Source organism: Babesia microti, chromosome IV (assembly GCF_000691945.2).
Source record: "Babesia microti strain RI chromosome IV, complete genome".
In the NCBI taxonomy this organism is placed as follows: domain Eukaryota; phylum Apicomplexa; class Aconoidasida; order Piroplasmida; family Babesiidae; genus Babesia; species Babesia microti.
The window spans coordinates 1,338,275-1,356,638 of NC_034969.1; the positions used below are offsets into that span (position 1 = coordinate 1,338,275).

Consider the following 18,364-nt stretch of genomic DNA (forward strand, 5'->3'; position numbering starts at 1 on the left):
TTCTTAGCAATAATAAAGTCTGAAAACACTAAACACCTTACCAATACATGCACTGCATTAATTTCTGTGCATCTGTTGACAAAAAAATTAGGGATTGAAAATTATAGCATCATGAGCTATTCTGATATTAAAATAAATTAACACTTCTTCCACAACTTCCATCCTTCCAATTGAAGCAGCGCTTGGAATAGAGTATTTGGCACCTTCAATTTATTACAGTAATCATTTTTAATTGTTACATTAATTGATGGTTCGGAAATCATTTCAAAGAAAGAATCAATGGCATTTTTTGCCTCATCAGCAGTTTTTCCATCGCACATAAGTGCCAAAATAGTCTCAGCTGCCACGTCTATCCAGGTCTCCACCCCGCATGTACCACTGATTACGGTTGACAATATTGCTGTAACAATTTTGAAGGTAATAGTATGTATTTCATCACTTGATTCGTTGCAACGTTGGGATATGATGTTTAGCAACCTTATTTTCTTTGCGTATACACTAGTGCCTATTACGGCACTATCCGAATAATCATTACCACTCGCTTCATTCATGTCAATTGAAGCCACCAACTTGATCAATATCATGCATGCATGTAACACTTTAGGGTGTACGATGTAAGGGAGAATTATCAATAAAGATTCTAGGAAAATTATAAATTTCGATTTATCCAATAGAAAGTTTGCAATTTCATGGCGATTAAGAGCTACATTAAGACAATCCACGCACAATCCCACGCTATCAGGGGCACTAAGCAATTGTGAAGTGTTGAAATCCATAGTCAAATCGCTCATTTGTTGCTGCAACAAATTCCTATCCTTGTCACCCACGCAGCATGATACAATTGAATCTTTAAGCATTGCTAGTGAAGGCAACAATGAGTTACTGATACTGGCCCAGTTTTCAACTGAACAATCATTGACGTTGATTAAAATAGATCTGAGAGCTGAGTATGGATGAGATGGATGTGAGCACCTGAATGATACGCTGAGGAGCTTTAGTGTCCAAAGGAAAAGGGGGGAAGCTTCGCTATGGTTCCTTGAAATTCGGTTGACAACAACTAATACTTGAGATAAACGTTCAATAATATCCTCATTTGAACTCGTAAATAACAGCTCCATTACGCTTACATGCTTCTCTACAATCTTAAGAATGGCCACCTCAGATTCTATGCAATCAGGAATTGGGCAGACAGATTGCATGGCCATTAGATATAATTGTATGTAGTCAGTGGGATTGCTAACACTCTTAATATTGTTAGACAAATTTTCTATTAGATCTGAGAATAAAGTTTTCATTTCCGCGATAGGCATGTAAGAGATAATAGCCCCGGCGGCGTTAACAGCTTTGATACGATTTTCAATGGAGAATTGTACGTTTTTAATGATTTGATATATGCAAATTAGATATTTTTTGACCTCCTGAGTATCTTCTGATACTATTTTCCTTGAGGTACGCGATAGTGCGAGCATAGCATCAATTAATATGTTTTCACCTAGCAAATAATCTGTGTTGGTTTTATTTTTAAATTAAAGTTTAAACAATGTTAACAACTCTAAAAGACAGATATATAGTGTAGTAAGTTACATTTTTCAATCGATAAACAGATTAGTTAGGCATGCTTAATGGGTGATTTTTTTTCATAAAAAGCATTAAAATTTAAATTAAAAATCATCCACTTATTCAACTTGTGTGTTACCATTAACCAAATGTTAAATTATTTTTTAAAATAATTTTTATTAGCCTTTTTATTTGCAACAAATACTAACGATTAAACAATTATTTAAATAGAAATTATTTAACACACTTTGCAATTATTAAACATTATCTAGTGTTATTTATTGGCTTTAACATTGAAACTCAGATTTAAGAAACAAACAAAATGTATTGACAATACATACCTTTACTAGCAGAATTATTTTTGATTCTCAATATCGATGGCAATAAAGTTCCGATGATTAACATGAATAAACAGTTAAATAAATCGGTCTTTTTGCCGCTATACTCTGCGGTCCACAATATCAACCGGCCAATTGAAATTGACAATAACAGTGACAACGATCCTTGTGTTGGGTACTTTAATTTATTCAATAGTGCCAGCGCCGTAGGTATACAAGTATCCTTACCCATCTCTGCATTGCTGGATATTGCACTCAGTATGAAAAAGATAGACTCAATTTCACTAAAAGACACTGTGATCTGTTCTTTTAAATTTATCGTTTCAACTAATACCTGTAGCCTACATTCCACAATATCAAATATGAATTGGTGACCAATAGCGTCTGCTATTTCAAATAAAAGCATTGAAGCGCTTTCACGAAATGAGCAAAGCTCGGCAAAATCATATTTCTCGGTTTCATACAATGGCATTTCATAAAAAACAATAACTATCTTTTGCAAATAATCCGCCAATTTTTCCCATCCATTCTGTGTATTTATATTGCGCTTAAGATTAATCCAAAAGTTAACCATAACATCCCTAGTGGGATAATCACCATTCGATAAAATGCGTATTGTGCCGTCCAAAATATTGTCTATGTCTTCGCTAAACTGATGTTCTATTAAATATGGCAATTGTTCATATGAGAGCGAAAGTAGTATAGGCGAGGTTGTTTTAAATAAGGGCGATTGTATCTTGTACAATTTGGACAGGTTGCAAATTATGAGGGTGAGTATCTCGTTAACTAGCGGATTGATCATGTCACAATCATCTTGTAAAGCAGTGTGGTTATCTAATGGGCATAAGACAATCAGGTTGGTAATTGTATGAATAGGCAATGGCGATTGTTCAAACAGTTTATCGATCAAATTTAACGATATAAGTGTTGAAAGTGATAATTTAACCATTAAATCAACATCACTAGGTAATTCACATTGTTCCTCATCCACAATACTGTCCAGATATTTAACATGCAATTGGATCCAATCAGAATAGACCGAGCCAATCGATGAATCTTTTACCCCTAAAAATTTAAAAACCATCGGGGCCTGAGATATACAATTCTTTGCCAGTTCATTACGCCGAGCAATACTCAGTATGAACCTAAGTAAATTATCGGTTACTTGTCATTGCATATCTCTTGGGCCAAAATGGCAAGTAATTCAATTTGAAACTGACGGTTTGATTGGAAAGTACCCACAAATTGTATAATTTCAAATGTAATCCCCTTGGACCAATTGTCAAACAATTTAAGTCTAAGCCAGGCACACAACAAAAATCGCAATGATGGAAAAATCTGAGGATTAACCTTATTTAGCTGTTCCAACAAATTTATCACCCTTTCCAACTTCTCAATTGTTTCTTCCCTTTCCGTATCCAGCTTAGTGGCATCACTCTTATCCAAATCTTGTGCTTGGCCATCCGAAACTAATCTGCAGAGCGAGTAAATATGATCACATTCTACCAAAGTTTGGGAGCAAAATAGGATTAGTGGGAGTGATTTACTGGAAAATTCTTTACAATGCTTGTTGATTATGTCTAGGCATATGACAAAAGCACGAGGACCCTTTTGAAACTCCAGTAACACAGTTTGTAACCCTATATCCCCTGAGAAAAACCTTAAAATTTGCGTTTCAATACTGTCAATACTCAGAGATCTTGCAATTAACCTTTCTACCATCGTATATACTCATGGCAATTGGTAATCAACTTAGTAGGTGTGATTAGACACTAGTAGACATCACAACATGATTTATAATGAAGTTTAGAATTGAAAAATGGTAGTAAATACATTTTAAAATATTTAAATGTGTTTATTATACAGATTTGACACTTAACTTCACAAAATAACACTACTGACCTACATTATAGATACACTAACCCATTGATATCTCTTAGGTATTGTTACCTGTCATATTCAATCATACCACTCTAATATAAACTCAGCAGGAGAATTTTTAAATATTTGTGATATTTAATATTTTTCAAAGCTGAATTTTAAACATTTATGAAATTAATAAACCATTATTACACAACTGCTGAAAACATTTAAACGGTTATAAATTCGTATTTGAAATAGGATTAATGATTATCGATTTTTAGATGAAATTTGCAATTCTTCTAAAAGTTTTGTTAAATCATTATTCTTTATACGTTTTGAAAATTTATTATATATATTTTTTTGAAATTTCCAAAAATTAGAAACAATACTATTTATACAATGATGTATCACATTGATGCCTCGTACTTTGTATACCGTACCTAAAAATTGCATTTTATAAATATTTACAAAACTTAAATTTAAAATCTAATATCTATTGGATATTATTTGTTAATATATATAAATGATATGAAAAATTCCATTGAGGATTTATTTTTGGCACAGACATTTCTATTTTTACTGGATTAACTAATTTAACGTCCATAACCAACAATCCACCTCATTCATAAACAATAACACGTAAACTAGTAACTAAACCACTGGTTAAATATAAAAACAAAAATTACATCAAATATCCACCAGAATCATCAAAGTATACAATTCATCTGTTATTTCAACACTTATTCCATGTTTAGTGATAGCCTTGACCTCCCTTCCTGGAATGTGCTTATCTTTATCAAAAATGTCGCCTATTAAAGATGTTTTAAGTTGATTACCAAAAGTATTTACGGTTATATGTTTAGCGATAAAATATTCACTGCCATACAAGTACAAACATTCGTCCATAAATGTATATAATAGTTCCCTTGGATCTTCCAATTTATCTATGAAAATTTCCCTATATAAATTACCATCAATGCTTTCAAGGTCACACATATAATTAAACATGGCAGTTGCAGCATGGGCCAGTGCTTCGTTAAGCGTTTTGCCACTGGCCTCAATGACAACATCAGAAGGGTGATCTATGTATCTATAGTTTGATTTTGTCATTTTAACATATTGCCATTATAGAGATAATTTTAATAAAAGTTCTTTAAAATAATTGCATAATGTATCATATCAAGATGATATTCCTGCAAATATGTGTCCACAGCACTTTAGCGGCAGTTATTTTTTTGCATTTAGATGCAAGATTTAGTAACTCTCACAATGGCCTTTAGAAATAAATTACCAACTCTAACATTGTTAATTATATCACTATTGTCATTATTTGCTACCACCACGAGTGTCAAGTTTATAACATTCGATCTAGACAAATTTAGTCTGGATTCCAAACTATTTTCGGAAATAAACGACACTGCTGATTGCGAAAAATATTTAGAGCTGACACCGCAGGAAGGTAACAAACATTAGTGACACAGGCACCCAATTTGGTGATATTTTGATTGGAGAAAAACGGATTGTCAGGCCAAGCACAGTAAGTAATAGGCGGGTTATGGTCTGTCTAGCTGGGCAACAGATAGACCAAGTTTACATTAAATCCATACGAATTTTAGACGATTCGGATAGGGAAGAGAAGGTATATATTTACACGCGCACTCAATAAGCTCATAGCACTCCTAATAGCTCAAAAGGTTTTAATATTAGACACACACTAAACAAAACCATCATTTTTAATACAAATTTTGTGAAAAAATAGCACAAAGGTTGTGAATGTAGTTAATAATTAATTGCATACTAAAATAGCCAATATTAACATTATAAATTAGCATAAGCAGTCATACTCTCAGCCTCTTTAGCTTCAAGGGCATCTTGGGCTCTTAATTTTGCTAGCAGATTCCTGCGATAAATTTCACGCCTTGAAGGCTTTCCAGAAAACATAAATCGATAGGGCAGCGGCGCCCTTGGGTCATACTCTTCCTCCACAATATCCAATGTTTTGGGCCTTAGCAACAAGCATTTACCTCCATTTGCGATAATCTCCCTAGCAACAGGTTTAGAAAACGCGTGGGCCTATGTAAGTCATTTTGTATCACCTTTACTATCAAGTTTTTTACGGTTAGCCCCGGAGACTTAACTGCTTTCCCATCAATAAACTTTTTCTTCCCTCCAACAACCTAAGTAAATCCATAATAATTATATAAAACAATAATATAAACTAAAATAACTAGTTTTTGATAGATTAACTTACTTTTATGGGATGTTTGAATTTATACCTCCCCAATCCACCCACTTTGTGCTCCAAAATGTTCCAATCCACAATGCTACCCTCAGGCATTCCATTTAGCAGATCAATGTTTATCAACTGATATTTTAAGCGATTATAACGGTGCCCTTTACCGACAGGACGGCCAGCATATTTTGGCAATTGGCGGTACAAAGGCGATTGACCACCAGTGAATCCTGCGTAAATTTATTATCGAAATAATTTGCAAAGTTGAATAATGTGTAAATGCATTGTAACACAATGTTTGTAAATAATTAAACCCAACTCTATTGTAATTGTAAATGTATTGAAATTTATGTGTAATTTGCTATAAATAAAATTTCTTTAATTTTTTAAAAAATATCTACCCAACACTACATCACAATCAAACGATTGGTATAAAATATCAGTGAAAAAAATATTATAAAGCTCTATAACTGAATAAATACCTTTCCTCAAGTATCTCCCCCTCCTATGTTTTTGGCCTTTGCAACCTCTGCCAGAACTCCCACCATGACCTGACCCATGACCCCTACCCAATCTCTTCCGCTTTTTCAACCCAAATTTCGGCAATTCATGTAATTTCCAAAATCTTTCGCCTTTAACCCTATTTCCACCCAGTGTATTGAACTAAATAACCAGTATCCTTACATCCCAAACAACATCTCCTTCAACTTTTGCATTTGGTGGTAGGTCAAAAAAAGCCCTTCTAGGATCGCGTTGTCTTGTGTCCCACAAGCATATTTCCTTTGGTATAATCGATTCCACAACGGATAATGCCCCGGTCCTTTCCAGTTTGCTTTTGTTACGCTCAAAAACATCGGCATGTATAGCCTCGGCATCAAGTCTCAATTCTGCAAGCATATCAGTTTTTTCCTCCATTGATAGTTCATTATTTGACATAATTTCATCCATTTCCTCATATATACTTTGGCAAGCTTCGCTCATCCTGCGTAATTGCTAAAGACATACTTGTCAAATAACTCTTTATAGGCTTCAATTTGTTCCTTGTTAAACACAGACTGAAATGTTCCATTCTAACGGTTAATTTATAGCTTACCTTGACAGAGTGGATTAATTCAGCATACTTCCTAAGTTCTGCGTAGTAATTGCGGTTCCTCTGTTCAAAATCCAACTTGATTATACGTTTGCGCTCTGCTTGTAGGAATTTGTACAGTGGATGGGCTCGACCAATTTTATCGTAGCCTAATTAAAATTTTAAATAATACCTATGCCAAGATCATGGATTTTTATTATATTTTCAACCTCTTCTATTTCGGAGGGATAAACGGTTTTGTATTCCTTCGGGATCGTTATTACATTGGGATTTTTGAAGAATGCCGGAGACAAAATACAACCATTTACACAGTTAATTGCGATACAAACACTTGTTAGTTGCGATATAAATATAATTTGTTTAATTACATATCGCATCAACCACTATTCACTGATAAAGTTACAATTAGTACTGGGTTGCGCCACACATACATTTTCTTAATCATGATAACCGTGGCATGGTTATGCGCAGATTATGGTTAATTATTACCCTTTTGTCCCAATTTTTTGTAGAATATTGTCATGGTAGCAATTTTATAACCAAATCATTATTCATCACTCCTAATAGTGTAAAATTTTATAGTGATAACGTCCCAAAAATTTACGCATTGCTTAAGACTAGGGAAAAACTTGGAAGGCCTCATTCTGCAAGGAAAGCTTTATTACGTGCACTGTCTACACAAGTTTTAAGACATGGGCGGATAATTACAACGGTTAGCAAGGCAAAAATGGCTCAACGGAAGGTGGATCGCATGATTACATATGCCAAGAAGGGTATGTGTTATATTTAATCGAAAAATACGAATACATTATACATATTTTTTTGTTTTTTAATGCAATTTAATCTAGCTGACAAGAACCATGCGAGAAAATTGCTCCAGGGTTACCTATACGATAGGGAATTAATCGAAAACATGCTTGAACAAGTGCCAACCAGGTATGCAGAAAGGCATGGCGGTTACACCCGAGTTAAAATACTTCACACCAAGAGAACAGGTGATAATGCTAGGATGGCCCTGCTCGAGCTATTGGAATATTGATTTTTAACTTCTTAATTAGAAATATATTGTCTAACCCATATTATAATTTTCAGTATCACAATCTTTTAATCGCATTTATTGCACATAATAAACTATATTATCATTTTAAAATAATGAGATTCATTAGATATTTCTAGTAATTTCTAAATTGTTCAGTACATGGACTACGTATTTATATGTATTTGTACATGTATTACACATTCGTAGACAAGTTCTCATAAGTATTAGATAAAAGTATTCACATCATATATTGAATTATTTTTATACGCCTTTAATCAATTTTTTGTTTAATAATTGAATCTTATTTTAAAGGAATTTGATCAAATTGCATTTTCCCTAATATAACAAAATTTACAATTTATGATATAATGAATCTCTAGTAGATTTTATGTAACTGTTAGTGCTAATTGTATACATAATTAAACCATTTTAGCAAAATTTTCAATCTAAAAGACTTCAGTTTTAGTTACCATAGAAAAATTACAAAAATTACAATTTAAACGCTATCGTCGGTCTAATTTAATCGATAACACAAATAGTTCTAATTACAGTGTAATAGCACGCATGGATGGGTTGGCTAAAATTTGAAATTGCCTTTTTACAATCATAAATTGCTAATTCAATAATAGATTTGTACTGATAGAATAACAGCGTACTCAAAACAATAATTTTTATTTCTGTAAAAATCAAAAAAAAACAAACAGTAGACCATAATGACACTAAATATAAAAGTCCCTATGCCCTATTTATTGCCAAAATTAACGCAATTAACCTACATTTATATGTTAAATGCTTATTGATTACAAACATAATGTTACACACAGGCGACCTAAAATGTCATTTCCAGTAGTTCCCGGATGACATATGCCTAATGCGAGACAGTGTACGCGGATAATTCTTCAGTCCATCATCAAATTTAAATGAAATTGGCGAACTGAAATTATGTGACAAGTAGTCAAAATTGGAGATATTTTCGACAAATTTAACATCCTCGGAATAGTAAATTGCGTTATCATATACAAGTGCCCATAAAGAATCTGAAAATGTTACATCCCCCCTCACGGAATTAACAATGTCAATCGCACTATTTATGGAATTTGGATCCAATTTGTTAGCAAGCAAATCAAAAAATGATTCTTGTGTTATGCAATCCGATGGATCGACACCCAAATCAATGAGTGATAAACCCACTTTTTCAAAGAGTTTGTTGTTTTTCAACTGACCAAACATTTGATATAATGGTTTACTGGAGTCAAATATTATCTTTGTATTACTAAATTAGTAAACCAATTTCAAAATGAAATATAAACGTATTGGTGCTTACCTCTCATAAGCAATGTCTATAAACTTGATAAACCGAGTTAGTTCGTCAGATTGAGTGGTAGCTATGTCAAATTGAGGTATGTTGGATATGCCAACCACGCAATAATTGTCACATATGGCAATGTATTCGTTAGTGCCACTAGGAACACTGAACAAACTATTAAAAGTGAATGCAGCAAGATTTTTACCAGTCCCATCATTTGAATCGATTACGAATGGTATATTTAAAGTCTTTAGTGGTGATATTTGCAGAGAAACATCAGTAGCACCTGGTTGCTTACCCATTTTAGTAATTAGTAGTTTAATATATTCAAACCCTCTATGTGGCCAATAAAAATGGACAATTCCTCCATTACATTGCCTGTAATCGATATTTGCATCTAAATTGTAAACCAAACAATGCTCCATAAGTGTATCTATGAAAGGCAAAAATCGTTCCCTGTTTAAACCACCCAAATAAGATATTACTTACCAAGATACAATTCTTCCGGCTTTTTATTGCTGGTTGATACTAATGTACATCCCAAATTAAACAATCTGTCAAACAAGGCCTTAAGTATCATCGCATCTGAAATGTGCTCAACTTGAAACTCGTCCAGGCAGATCAATCTGGCATTTTGTCTAATTTCACGGCAAATACCATCTAAAGCATCACTGACACCGCTAATGCGCAATTTATGAAGTTTTTTTTGTATTTCAGTCATGAAATTATGGAAATGCATACGCATTTTTGGTTGTGTTGATCTGTTATAGAATTGATCCATTAACATCGTTTTCCCTTGGCCTACACCACCATGAATATAGATACCACTCACAAACTGAATGATGACATGTTATTATCGTTATTATTTATATTTAATAACACTTACATCAGTTGCGGATTGAGCCATACGATATTCTATACCCTGCAATTTCTCTACTAGTTTCTTTTGCGTTTCAGATAACACAATTTCACAAGTCGAGTAATATCTCATGTTAAACCGATAATGAAACACTATAAACTGTAAGGCTTTGGATTTATGAGCGCAAAAAGTGTAAAATCTTGCATGACTAATGTTGGGAATTCTGAATTTTATTCCACAACTTGTCAACAACAGTCCAATTGCCTATGTTAGATATTTTATAATGCGTTTAGATGTTAAAAACTATTTATCAAACGGATTATTTATGGATGTCAATTTAAAATTTCAAATTCTTATTCCTCTAAAATAAAATCCGAGCTATAGGACGAAGTGAATGCGTACCTTTATCCTCGACATTATACATAGAATGTTGCCAAGAAAAGAAACATTTAGCAGTTACCACGGGAGAAAGAGACGCTAGTATAATAGATACCGCAGGTGAAATCTGAGTTTGTGTCAAACTGTGGAAAGTTAAATTGTGCGAGTATCGTTCAAAGACGTAATGCCTGATTGCCTTTCTGTGTTTAAATGGCGATTTTAGATATGTTACACTCCAGCGATGTCTGGGCTGGCGATACAATTTGGAAGGCATCAATTGGCGTTCATCACGAACACAAAATTCATGATTATATTTGTGACATCCTTCGAGTATGCTTTCAATAGTGCGTTTCAAAGAGATTCTATTTGGGGAACTCAAGTTTACTGCCAATCTCACCAGTGCATACATCCAGTGTACGACAATTCTATATCTCTAGCAGGCAGTAAACACACCTCACACTCACTGACTCATATACGGCCTGCTATATATAGAGCTATCGCATATACTTATTTCAATATTTAGGACTGCGCGTGTAAAATATTCCCATAAAATTCCTATTAAGCACGTTAGAATAGCAGTTATTACGTATCATTTTAAAGATTTCAAAAAATATATTTAAAACAAGACTTCGCTAATTTACCAATTTCAACCACAATTACACCAATTTGTGTCTATTAATTATGTAGTCTAATCAACTAAATTGTGTTAAATATAGTCAAAATTTTCATATAATATAACATAAGTTCCCATTTACAGTGGGCGTATTTATATGTAGTTATCTATTTAGTTAATTGTATTTTACGTCTTTAAGTAATTTATTATAGTTAGTGTCAATTAACATTACATTTCAACGTGAGAGTATACACAAATCCAATCAGCAAATTATGCTGATTTCACAATCACAATTACATCTTTGTATACAATCTGAAAATTACAATATATTTGATGTTATAGTAACAAAATGACATTTCAAAAGTGATTTAAAACAATTAAATATCGATTACTTTAATAATTATCAAAGAAAAAGCACTCCAATCCGTGCATATTACACTCATATGAATACAATTTGTGCTGGATTAGGACAGTTTTGGACGGTTTACGTAAAATCCAAACAAATAGGCAAATGTATAAATAAAGACGTAAATAATAAAAACCAGCTAGCGGAGTTATCATTAAATTACTAATGATTAGTGACAATAAGATATGAGAAACCTTATAACATGTAAATAGTCGACTCGGAGGATAAGCAGCGCACAAAAATTAGAAAATAATTCTTACAATCAATAATTTGCATAATGTTGGGCGCCAAGAATCCATGAACAGCCAACTCCTATTGAGTTTGACATGACGCACTATCTATCAAACGAGTGATTAGAGTGGCTAGTTGACCAATAACAAATAGTGATTCATCATTTCCAACTGTTTAAATAAGTAATTTCGTATAATTTTTGGCGAGCGAGTGCGTTATTCGCCGATAACCGAAAATTCGAGTGATTGCAATTGATCGCGGAGTTTAAAGTATTTAAAAAATTAAACACAAACCATGCATCAAAGGTAATATGTGGATTCGATCCAATGAAATTGTGTAAAGATTACCGTGGTGGACTATTACTTAGATACGCCTCTTTGCACGGGAGAGTTATCAGAAGACTGTTCAATTGATGGCCTTAGCCTCAATCTTGCAAGTAGAAAGTCCAATAATTGTTGGGGCCACCTCTGCCTAACTTCTTGTAGTGGCAACAAAGTCTTAGTTTCACTCTCTCTGGAGGTTTCAACCACAACGGCTGACAATGTTGCCTCTCCAGTTATTCTAATGCTGAGAATAGATACAAGAGCCTCATCTTCCATATCACCTGGGCCGTATACTTGCAAATATCTGGTCTTCAGCTCTGTCATTTTTTTCATGAGATCGCCCACAATAAGCAGGTTATGCTAGGTAAGTAGTTTGTAATATATTTAGATTAATATACCAATGTGGCTACCATTGGAATGTTATTAAAAAGATAATACAACATATTGACATACCCTTGGCTCCCAAGAATCCTCCCAATCTCCTTTCCACCGTACAAGATAAAAATCCTAAGTAAAAGTGTATTATTACCTTTCTCCCCTTTGGCTTATAGTCAAGCAAATCCTCCACCTCGACTGCTTCATCCGGGGGATCATTCAAGGGTCCATCTGCAGTTAGAACGGGGACCCATGCATCATTTTTAACTTTTTTTTGACCAGAATTATTTATGTTATTATTTTCCGTCTTCCTGGACGAATATGCGGAATGTCTTTTATTGTCTGGTTCCTGATAATCATAATCATTCTTGTCATCCACTTCAGGTTCCTTATCGGATATTTTTGGAGAAATTTGTGATGATATAGTATTTTCGTCCATAACCTTGGGTTTGACCTTGTTTCCCTTGCGATTTTTTGACTTTCCATTGTAGGCTTCCTTCATAGATGCCATTTTGGCGGCAAACAGGGGCAGATTAGTTAGATTTTGCTATATAAATTGAAAAGTACCTCTGGTTCCCAGGTGTTGTCGTCGTCGGGGAATCCCTTCCATTTAACAAGGAATAGAGGTTTACCTTTCACGTATTTAATGTCTATAAGGTTTTCCACCTCATATTCATCCTCCTCTTCCTCATCATCAAAAGGAGAGATTTTTGGAGATCTACACCTCTTGTTTACCATTGCAGTTTTTTTACTGTACAATAAGCTATCAAATGGTAGTATTTACTATGGTGATTGCCCCAGCACTTGGCATAACCACACAATTACAACCATTCAATTTATTATATCCTAGCTCACATCTATTCATTATTAATGTGCGTAGCAATTAATTTGATATTTGTAGTTAATATTTAGAGTTACGACTATAGTTACGTTATTCTTACTTTTACACAACAGCCTACTTTTGACTCTATTAGCTGGTAATATTTTCCTTCAAATGACATTTGTTCATCTATTAGTAATTGTTAAATGCTTATTAATTAATTGGTTAGTTTTAAATATCATTTTCATTCACTGACATTTATTTTATTTGAACACACATCTATTTAATGATATTAATAGACAATTTTATACAAATCACATTCAACTTCTCCCGGTGTCAGATATATTTTTGTTCTTAGATTAAGTTGTGAATTGTTAATTTTTCTTTTCAAAATACTATTTTATAAACGTGTTACACATATTTTTTTAAACAAATAAATGTTACTGTTGTATATATAGCAATATTTCACTTTATGGTTTAAATTGATTCAACTAATTATTTATTCTCATGTTTTCATGAATTACCTTATGTACTTAATTATTGAATATCAATTAAAATTTCTATACTAACTAATCCGTATTTAACTACAACTTACCCACGCCCTGTGAATATTCATTATACTATCAAAATTCTCTCAGTGATTCCATATAAACACTAATAACATCACTTGCACATTAGTAACTATATCTAATATACAATTAATCATGCATTTGTTATCTGCCTTGCTACTTAAACACCTTAATTTGACTGCCAACCCGTTGTTCGAATTGCATATTCAATAACACACTATCCAAGTGATTAATTGGTGGCTGATTTACATACTTAGAAATTACATCTGGAGATACTATTAGTTCAATTTCCTCAATCATTTCCCTCATCTTGGGCCAATCTTTGGGATATTTTGCACTCAATTCATCGCTGGAGTTGCGCTTAAGAAACCAACAATGCAACATCATACGATCTGTTTCTATTTCCTTGTACCTGCCTGTTAGATTCCGTTCGTTAAAGTATGTAACATCACCAATGATTGGATGGCCAATTGAAGCGCAGTGGAGACGTAGTTGGTGGCGGCGCCCTAAATTAGTAATTTATTATAAAAATTTAGTCCAAGTGTTTTAATTTTAAGTAATTTTACATATATTTTACAGAAATTACACAAACTACATAATATAACATCTTGAAAATATTATTTACACGTGAAATGCTTCATTTATAAAAATTTAATATAGTTAATTACCTGTAATTGTCCTCAGTTCACAAAGCGTTACAGGTTGCCCCTCTATAGAATGATGGGACCTGGGAATTAAAACGCTATGACAGGCCTTACCCTCCCCTTCACTACCAGCTAAACGCATCTTAAACTCATCCCCTCTAGGCTTACAAATGCTCCTGGTGATGTGGTAAGTGTCAATAGGCAAGTGCCCATATAGTAGCGCTAGGTATACCTTGTAGATTTCTTTAGCGTATATCATTAGGTTGGCGTATTTACTGGCCAGTTTAGACTTGGCCAGTAGCATTACACCACTAGTTGCATAGTCTAATTGACCGCAAATTCTAAACTTGTCAATGTTACACAATTCTCTAACTAAATCCTCAATGCAAATCGTACTATCTGCACGTTCTAGATGAAAATCAGGTGGCTTATTGACAGCAAAAAAATTAATCCCAGAGAACAATTGAAAGTTTTTTAAAAACTCCTCATGGACAGCACATATCTGTCTGGTTGTGATCTTCATGGAACAATACGTCAGAAGCTATATTACAATGTTTTACACCAACTCAACACATCAATTTACATCCACATACATTATTAGACATGTTTCGCAATACTATACGATTGGTAGTGGAATTCACACCAACAATGTTGTGACACTACCTTAACAAATATACTGTGTCATATATAATTGTGGACTATCTTGCCTGGCAATTGAAATTATATTACAATTTTGCCGTATATCCACATATGAAGTTATATGAATAAAATGACCTTTGAATATTTATCATTAAACTATCGCTTTACAGCAAAAATTAAGTTGCATTTTCCCTATTCTCACTAATTAATCGTTCAATGGCTGCTTTTAAGGCAGCCATTTTCTTTTCCAAAACCAATCTAACCGCAATTAATCTCTCTTCCGTGTTTGTGATCCTGCTGGCCCAAATCCTAGTGTTCTCGTCGCAATGAAATTCCATGGCACAAAAACTGATTATCTCGAAGATTCTCATTCTGGTTTGTGAAACTTCCTTATATGTAAACAAATTAGGATCGTTAGGATCGAATTCAATGTGTGAGATCATTCCATCGACCTTGCTATTAAAATCCTCTCTTTCAGCTATGCTTTTCATCTGCTCAAGTCTGCCGGTTAACTTGCAGTATTCTTCCTGTAGAAAGTTGCATTTGTCGTATAGGGAATATAATGCTTTTATATTATCGAGAGTAATACTTAGATTGCGTAGCGGTTGATATTGGTCTTTTATGAGTTTTACAGTGGCCTAAATAATTATTTGCATGCTACCCTCATATGCGTATCTCCAGGGGTCGCATCAAATTTAATTATTTTAAATCGCTCTATTGGTCGAATAATTATCACACCCTCACTGTCCAAATTACTAATGTCAAGTAACTAAGTCAAAGTATTTTATACCTCTGAAATTGAACCATATTCAACTAGTTCTGGGGTATAGTTTGGATCTTGTGGATTATCGTTCTTGATAAATGCGATACAAATGCCTATAATCTTGTTGAAATGCATCGATTCTATCAGTTTACTGCGATGTCTCTCGTCTAATGTCACTTTTGCTATTTGGCCTGCACTCTGTATTAATAAATATATTACTATAGGTGCTCCCTCATCCAAGAGAACTGGAAATACTTCAAAAGTCATATCTTTGTCCCATACATTAATTTCCCTAAGTCCCCTTGGTTCATAAAAATCCATTCTACCGTTACCATTTAGCATATTTTCGTTATACTGCTCTACTAGTTTATGTATTCCTTGGGCATGATTACTAGGACCGTCGATACTGCCAGTAATGCAATATTTTGGTGGTTCGATTAGCCCTTTAGTTTGTTTTGCCCTCTTAATCTTAGCTTTGAGAATATCTGTCTCAATACTAGGAATTAGATGAGCAGAATCCGGTATTGAGACGTCATTCATAGCACATTCGCGCATCATATCTCCAATGGATTTTACACAGGCATTCATCTTTATATGACACAGACCCCAATTATTAACATTATTACAAAAGTTATGCGTCTCTAATATATATTTTTTGTGCCAATTGGTTGCGAATCCAATGACAAAGTGGGCTGCATATACAATTGTAAATATTTGTAACAGCAGTGTCATACTTCCACTGACAGACTTTATATACAGTTGCTTGGCATATTTAAAATCCTATAATACACACTTTGACAATTAATTAAGACATTAATCCCAATCTGTTGAATGACCACCAAATTACTGCCCTATACTATCATCAGTATCTGTGAAGATGGATGTTAATGTTGTGGACACAGATGAGAATCTAGAACCCGTTACTTACATTTGTAGCGGTATAAAAACTTTCAAATAGAATGTGGAAAGGATGTAGTTTTGCAGCCTGTGGCAGCAGTGAGATGCAGGAATTGTGGTTCCAGAATACTGTACAAAAATCGAAGTCACAAAGGTACTAACCGTTTCACACAGTTGTGCAATATGAAGCGAGGTAACTAATTATTTAACCGATATGACGGAATTGCAAAGAATTGAGCAATTGGTTGAAGGTATATTGTTGATTATTTAGACATAAAATACTCGTTTGAGTTGATACTTAATACCAAAAGTGACGATGTTAAGCAACATGTAAGCCTAAATTATGAAATTATACAATTGAATTTGATATATTTCTGCAATATTTCATATGAATATTCATACTGTTTAGAGAATAACAATAAAACTTACATATAGACACAGCTATTTATAGACTCCGAATGCCAATTGGAGTTAATATTGCCAAAGATCACCAAGTATAGGATCCAGCTAAAAAAACCTGAAGATGAACGTCCATTTGGACCAAATACGGCAAAAAGAATATTGACACTAGTCGAAAAATTCGAAATCCTATATTCCGTGTACCAAGATGAATTGGAGCCATTGTTTCCAAATAGGATCGAAAAAAACAACACTAATGATCCTAATTTAGAGTGCAAATTATCTTCTGAAGATGAATATGAGGAAAAATTACAGGAAATGATTGAAAAGTGCAAATTACAAACCAAAATGGAACTAGACTCATTTAATACTCATGTGACTACTGACATTAAAATTGGTAAAAACCTAGACAAAGTAATAATAAATGAGGTACAAAATAGTATTATGAATGAAATTAAACAAGCAGATTTAAGTAACAAAGTCATGCTATTAAACTATGCCATTGAAACACTTAAAAGTAATAATAGCAACAACGCTAAAAACCACATTATTGAATTGTTTGACCAAATATATCACAACCCAGAGGCACTACAATTAAGGGTTTTGAGAATAGGTAATGAATTATTGCAGGAACGGATTCTTATGCACAAGGGAGGTGCAACATGTTTACTTGCTGTGGGATTCCAGCTTAAGTATGGTCATCAAATAATTGAAGTATTGGAGAATCTAATGGACCCAAAATTGGTAGTAAATGAACCGTATCTGTACCTAGATGAACCACCAATAGAGGAGTTTGACAAATGGGAACAATGGCGCAGACATATCAAATGGTCACTTGAAACGCTAAAATCAGCCAGCTTTTAGCATAAAGCTGTTCACTTATAACATACTAGTTGGTTATATTATTATTACTATTATTAATACTTTCTTTCCCAAAATATTTTATTAACAGCAGAATATTTAGTTTAGTATAGCTAATACTAGTAAGCAGCCCTACAATAGTTTATCGCACCTTGGCTTGT

General features: G+C 33.6%; 12 protein-coding genes across 12 annotated transcripts; 5 read left to right on the forward strand and 7 right to left on the reverse strand.

Annotated features, from left to right (window-relative positions):
- Positions 1 to 137: 137 nt before the first annotated feature.
- BmR1_04g08520 (hypothetical protein) lies at positions 138 to 3,617 on the reverse strand (the record flags this gene model as incomplete). The annotated part of the gene is made up of 3 exons (XM_012794835.1): positions 138 to 1,504; positions 1,890 to 3,040; positions 3,061 to 3,617. 3 exons carry the CDS (start codon positions 3,615 to 3,617, stop codon positions 138 to 140), a joined length of 3,075 nt encoding a protein of 1,024 aa, XP_012650289.1.
- BmR1_04g08525 (Archease protein family (MTH1598/TM1083)) lies at positions 4,446 to 4,868 on the reverse strand (the record flags this gene model as incomplete). Its single annotated transcript, XM_012794836.1, has 1 exon — positions 4,446 to 4,868. The coding sequence occupies one exon, from the start codon at positions 4,866 to 4,868 to the stop codon at positions 4,446 to 4,448; it is 423 nt and encodes a 140-aa protein (XP_012650290.1).
- A 159-nt stretch (positions 4,869 to 5,027) lies between these two features.
- Positions 5,028 to 5,424, forward strand: BmR1_04g08530 (hypothetical protein; the record flags this gene model as incomplete). The annotated part of the gene is made up of 2 exons (XM_012794837.1): positions 5,028 to 5,217; positions 5,240 to 5,424. The coding sequence occupies 2 exons, from the start codon at positions 5,028 to 5,030 to the stop codon at positions 5,422 to 5,424; spliced, it is 375 nt and encodes a 124-aa protein (XP_012650291.1).
- Positions 5,577 to 7,458, reverse strand: BmR1_04g08535 (apicoplast ribosomal protein L15 precursor, putative; the record flags this gene model as incomplete). Its single annotated transcript, XM_012794838.1, has 8 exons — positions 5,577 to 5,831; positions 5,855 to 5,935; positions 6,010 to 6,221; positions 6,474 to 6,654; positions 6,676 to 6,973; positions 6,997 to 7,061; positions 7,085 to 7,230; positions 7,254 to 7,458. 8 exons carry the CDS (start codon positions 7,456 to 7,458, stop codon positions 5,577 to 5,579), a joined length of 1,443 nt encoding a protein of 480 aa, XP_012650292.1.
- On the forward strand, positions 7,539 to 8,120 carry BmR1_04g08540 (large subunit ribosomal protein L17; the record flags this gene model as incomplete). The annotated part of the gene is made up of 2 exons (XM_021482699.1): positions 7,539 to 7,854; positions 7,930 to 8,120. 2 exons carry the CDS (start codon positions 7,539 to 7,541, stop codon positions 8,118 to 8,120), a joined length of 507 nt encoding a protein of 168 aa, XP_021337207.1.
- On the reverse strand, positions 8,958 to 10,702 carry BmR1_04g08550 (Lactation elevated protein 1; the record flags this gene model as incomplete). Its single annotated transcript, XM_021482700.1, is given in 5 exon segments — positions 8,958 to 9,393; positions 9,445 to 9,910; positions 9,916 to 10,261; positions 10,313 to 10,549; positions 10,688 to 10,702. Coding segments are annotated over 5 exon segments (1,500 nt in total).
- BmR1_04g08555 (heterochromatin protein 1 (HP1)) lies at positions 12,273 to 13,349 on the reverse strand (the record flags this gene model as incomplete). Its single annotated transcript, XM_021482701.1, has 4 exons — positions 12,273 to 12,596; positions 12,690 to 12,743; positions 12,766 to 13,158; positions 13,179 to 13,349. The coding sequence occupies 4 exons, from the start codon at positions 13,347 to 13,349 to the stop codon at positions 12,273 to 12,275; spliced, it is 942 nt and encodes a 313-aa protein (XP_021337878.1).
- Positions 13,397 to 13,498, forward strand: BmR1_04g08560 (hypothetical protein; the record flags this gene model as incomplete). Its single annotated transcript, XM_012794842.1, has 1 exon — positions 13,397 to 13,498. One exon carries the CDS (start codon positions 13,397 to 13,399, stop codon positions 13,496 to 13,498), a length of 102 nt encoding a protein of 33 aa, XP_012650296.1.
- BmR1_04g08565 (RNA pseudouridylate synthase domain-containing protein 1) lies at positions 14,157 to 15,167 on the reverse strand (the record flags this gene model as incomplete). The annotated part of the gene is made up of 2 exons (XM_012794843.1): positions 14,157 to 14,506; positions 14,669 to 15,167. The coding sequence occupies 2 exons, from the start codon at positions 15,165 to 15,167 to the stop codon at positions 14,157 to 14,159; spliced, it is 849 nt and encodes a 282-aa protein (XP_012650297.1).
- Positions 15,168 to 15,459: 292 nt separating this feature from the next.
- On the reverse strand, positions 15,460 to 16,778 carry BmR1_04g08570 (conserved Plasmodium protein, unknown function; the record flags this gene model as incomplete). Its single annotated transcript, XM_021482702.1, has 4 exons — positions 15,460 to 15,921; positions 15,945 to 16,052; positions 16,074 to 16,244; positions 16,266 to 16,778. 4 exons carry the CDS (start codon positions 16,776 to 16,778, stop codon positions 15,460 to 15,462), a joined length of 1,254 nt encoding a protein of 417 aa, XP_021337879.1.
- On the forward strand, positions 16,924 to 17,140 carry BmR1_04g08572 (transcription activator, putative; the record flags this gene model as incomplete). The annotated part of the gene is made up of 3 exons (XM_021482703.1): positions 16,924 to 16,984; positions 17,005 to 17,097; positions 17,118 to 17,140. 3 exons carry the CDS (start codon positions 16,924 to 16,926, stop codon positions 17,138 to 17,140), a joined length of 177 nt encoding a protein of 58 aa, XP_021337880.1.
- Positions 17,141 to 17,157: 17 nt separating this feature from the next.
- On the forward strand, positions 17,158 to 18,206 carry BmR1_04g08575 (conserved Plasmodium protein, unknown function; the record flags this gene model as incomplete). The annotated part of the gene is made up of 3 exons (XM_012794846.1): positions 17,158 to 17,194; positions 17,215 to 17,273; positions 17,379 to 18,206. 3 exons carry the CDS (start codon positions 17,158 to 17,160, stop codon positions 18,204 to 18,206), a joined length of 924 nt encoding a protein of 307 aa, XP_012650300.1.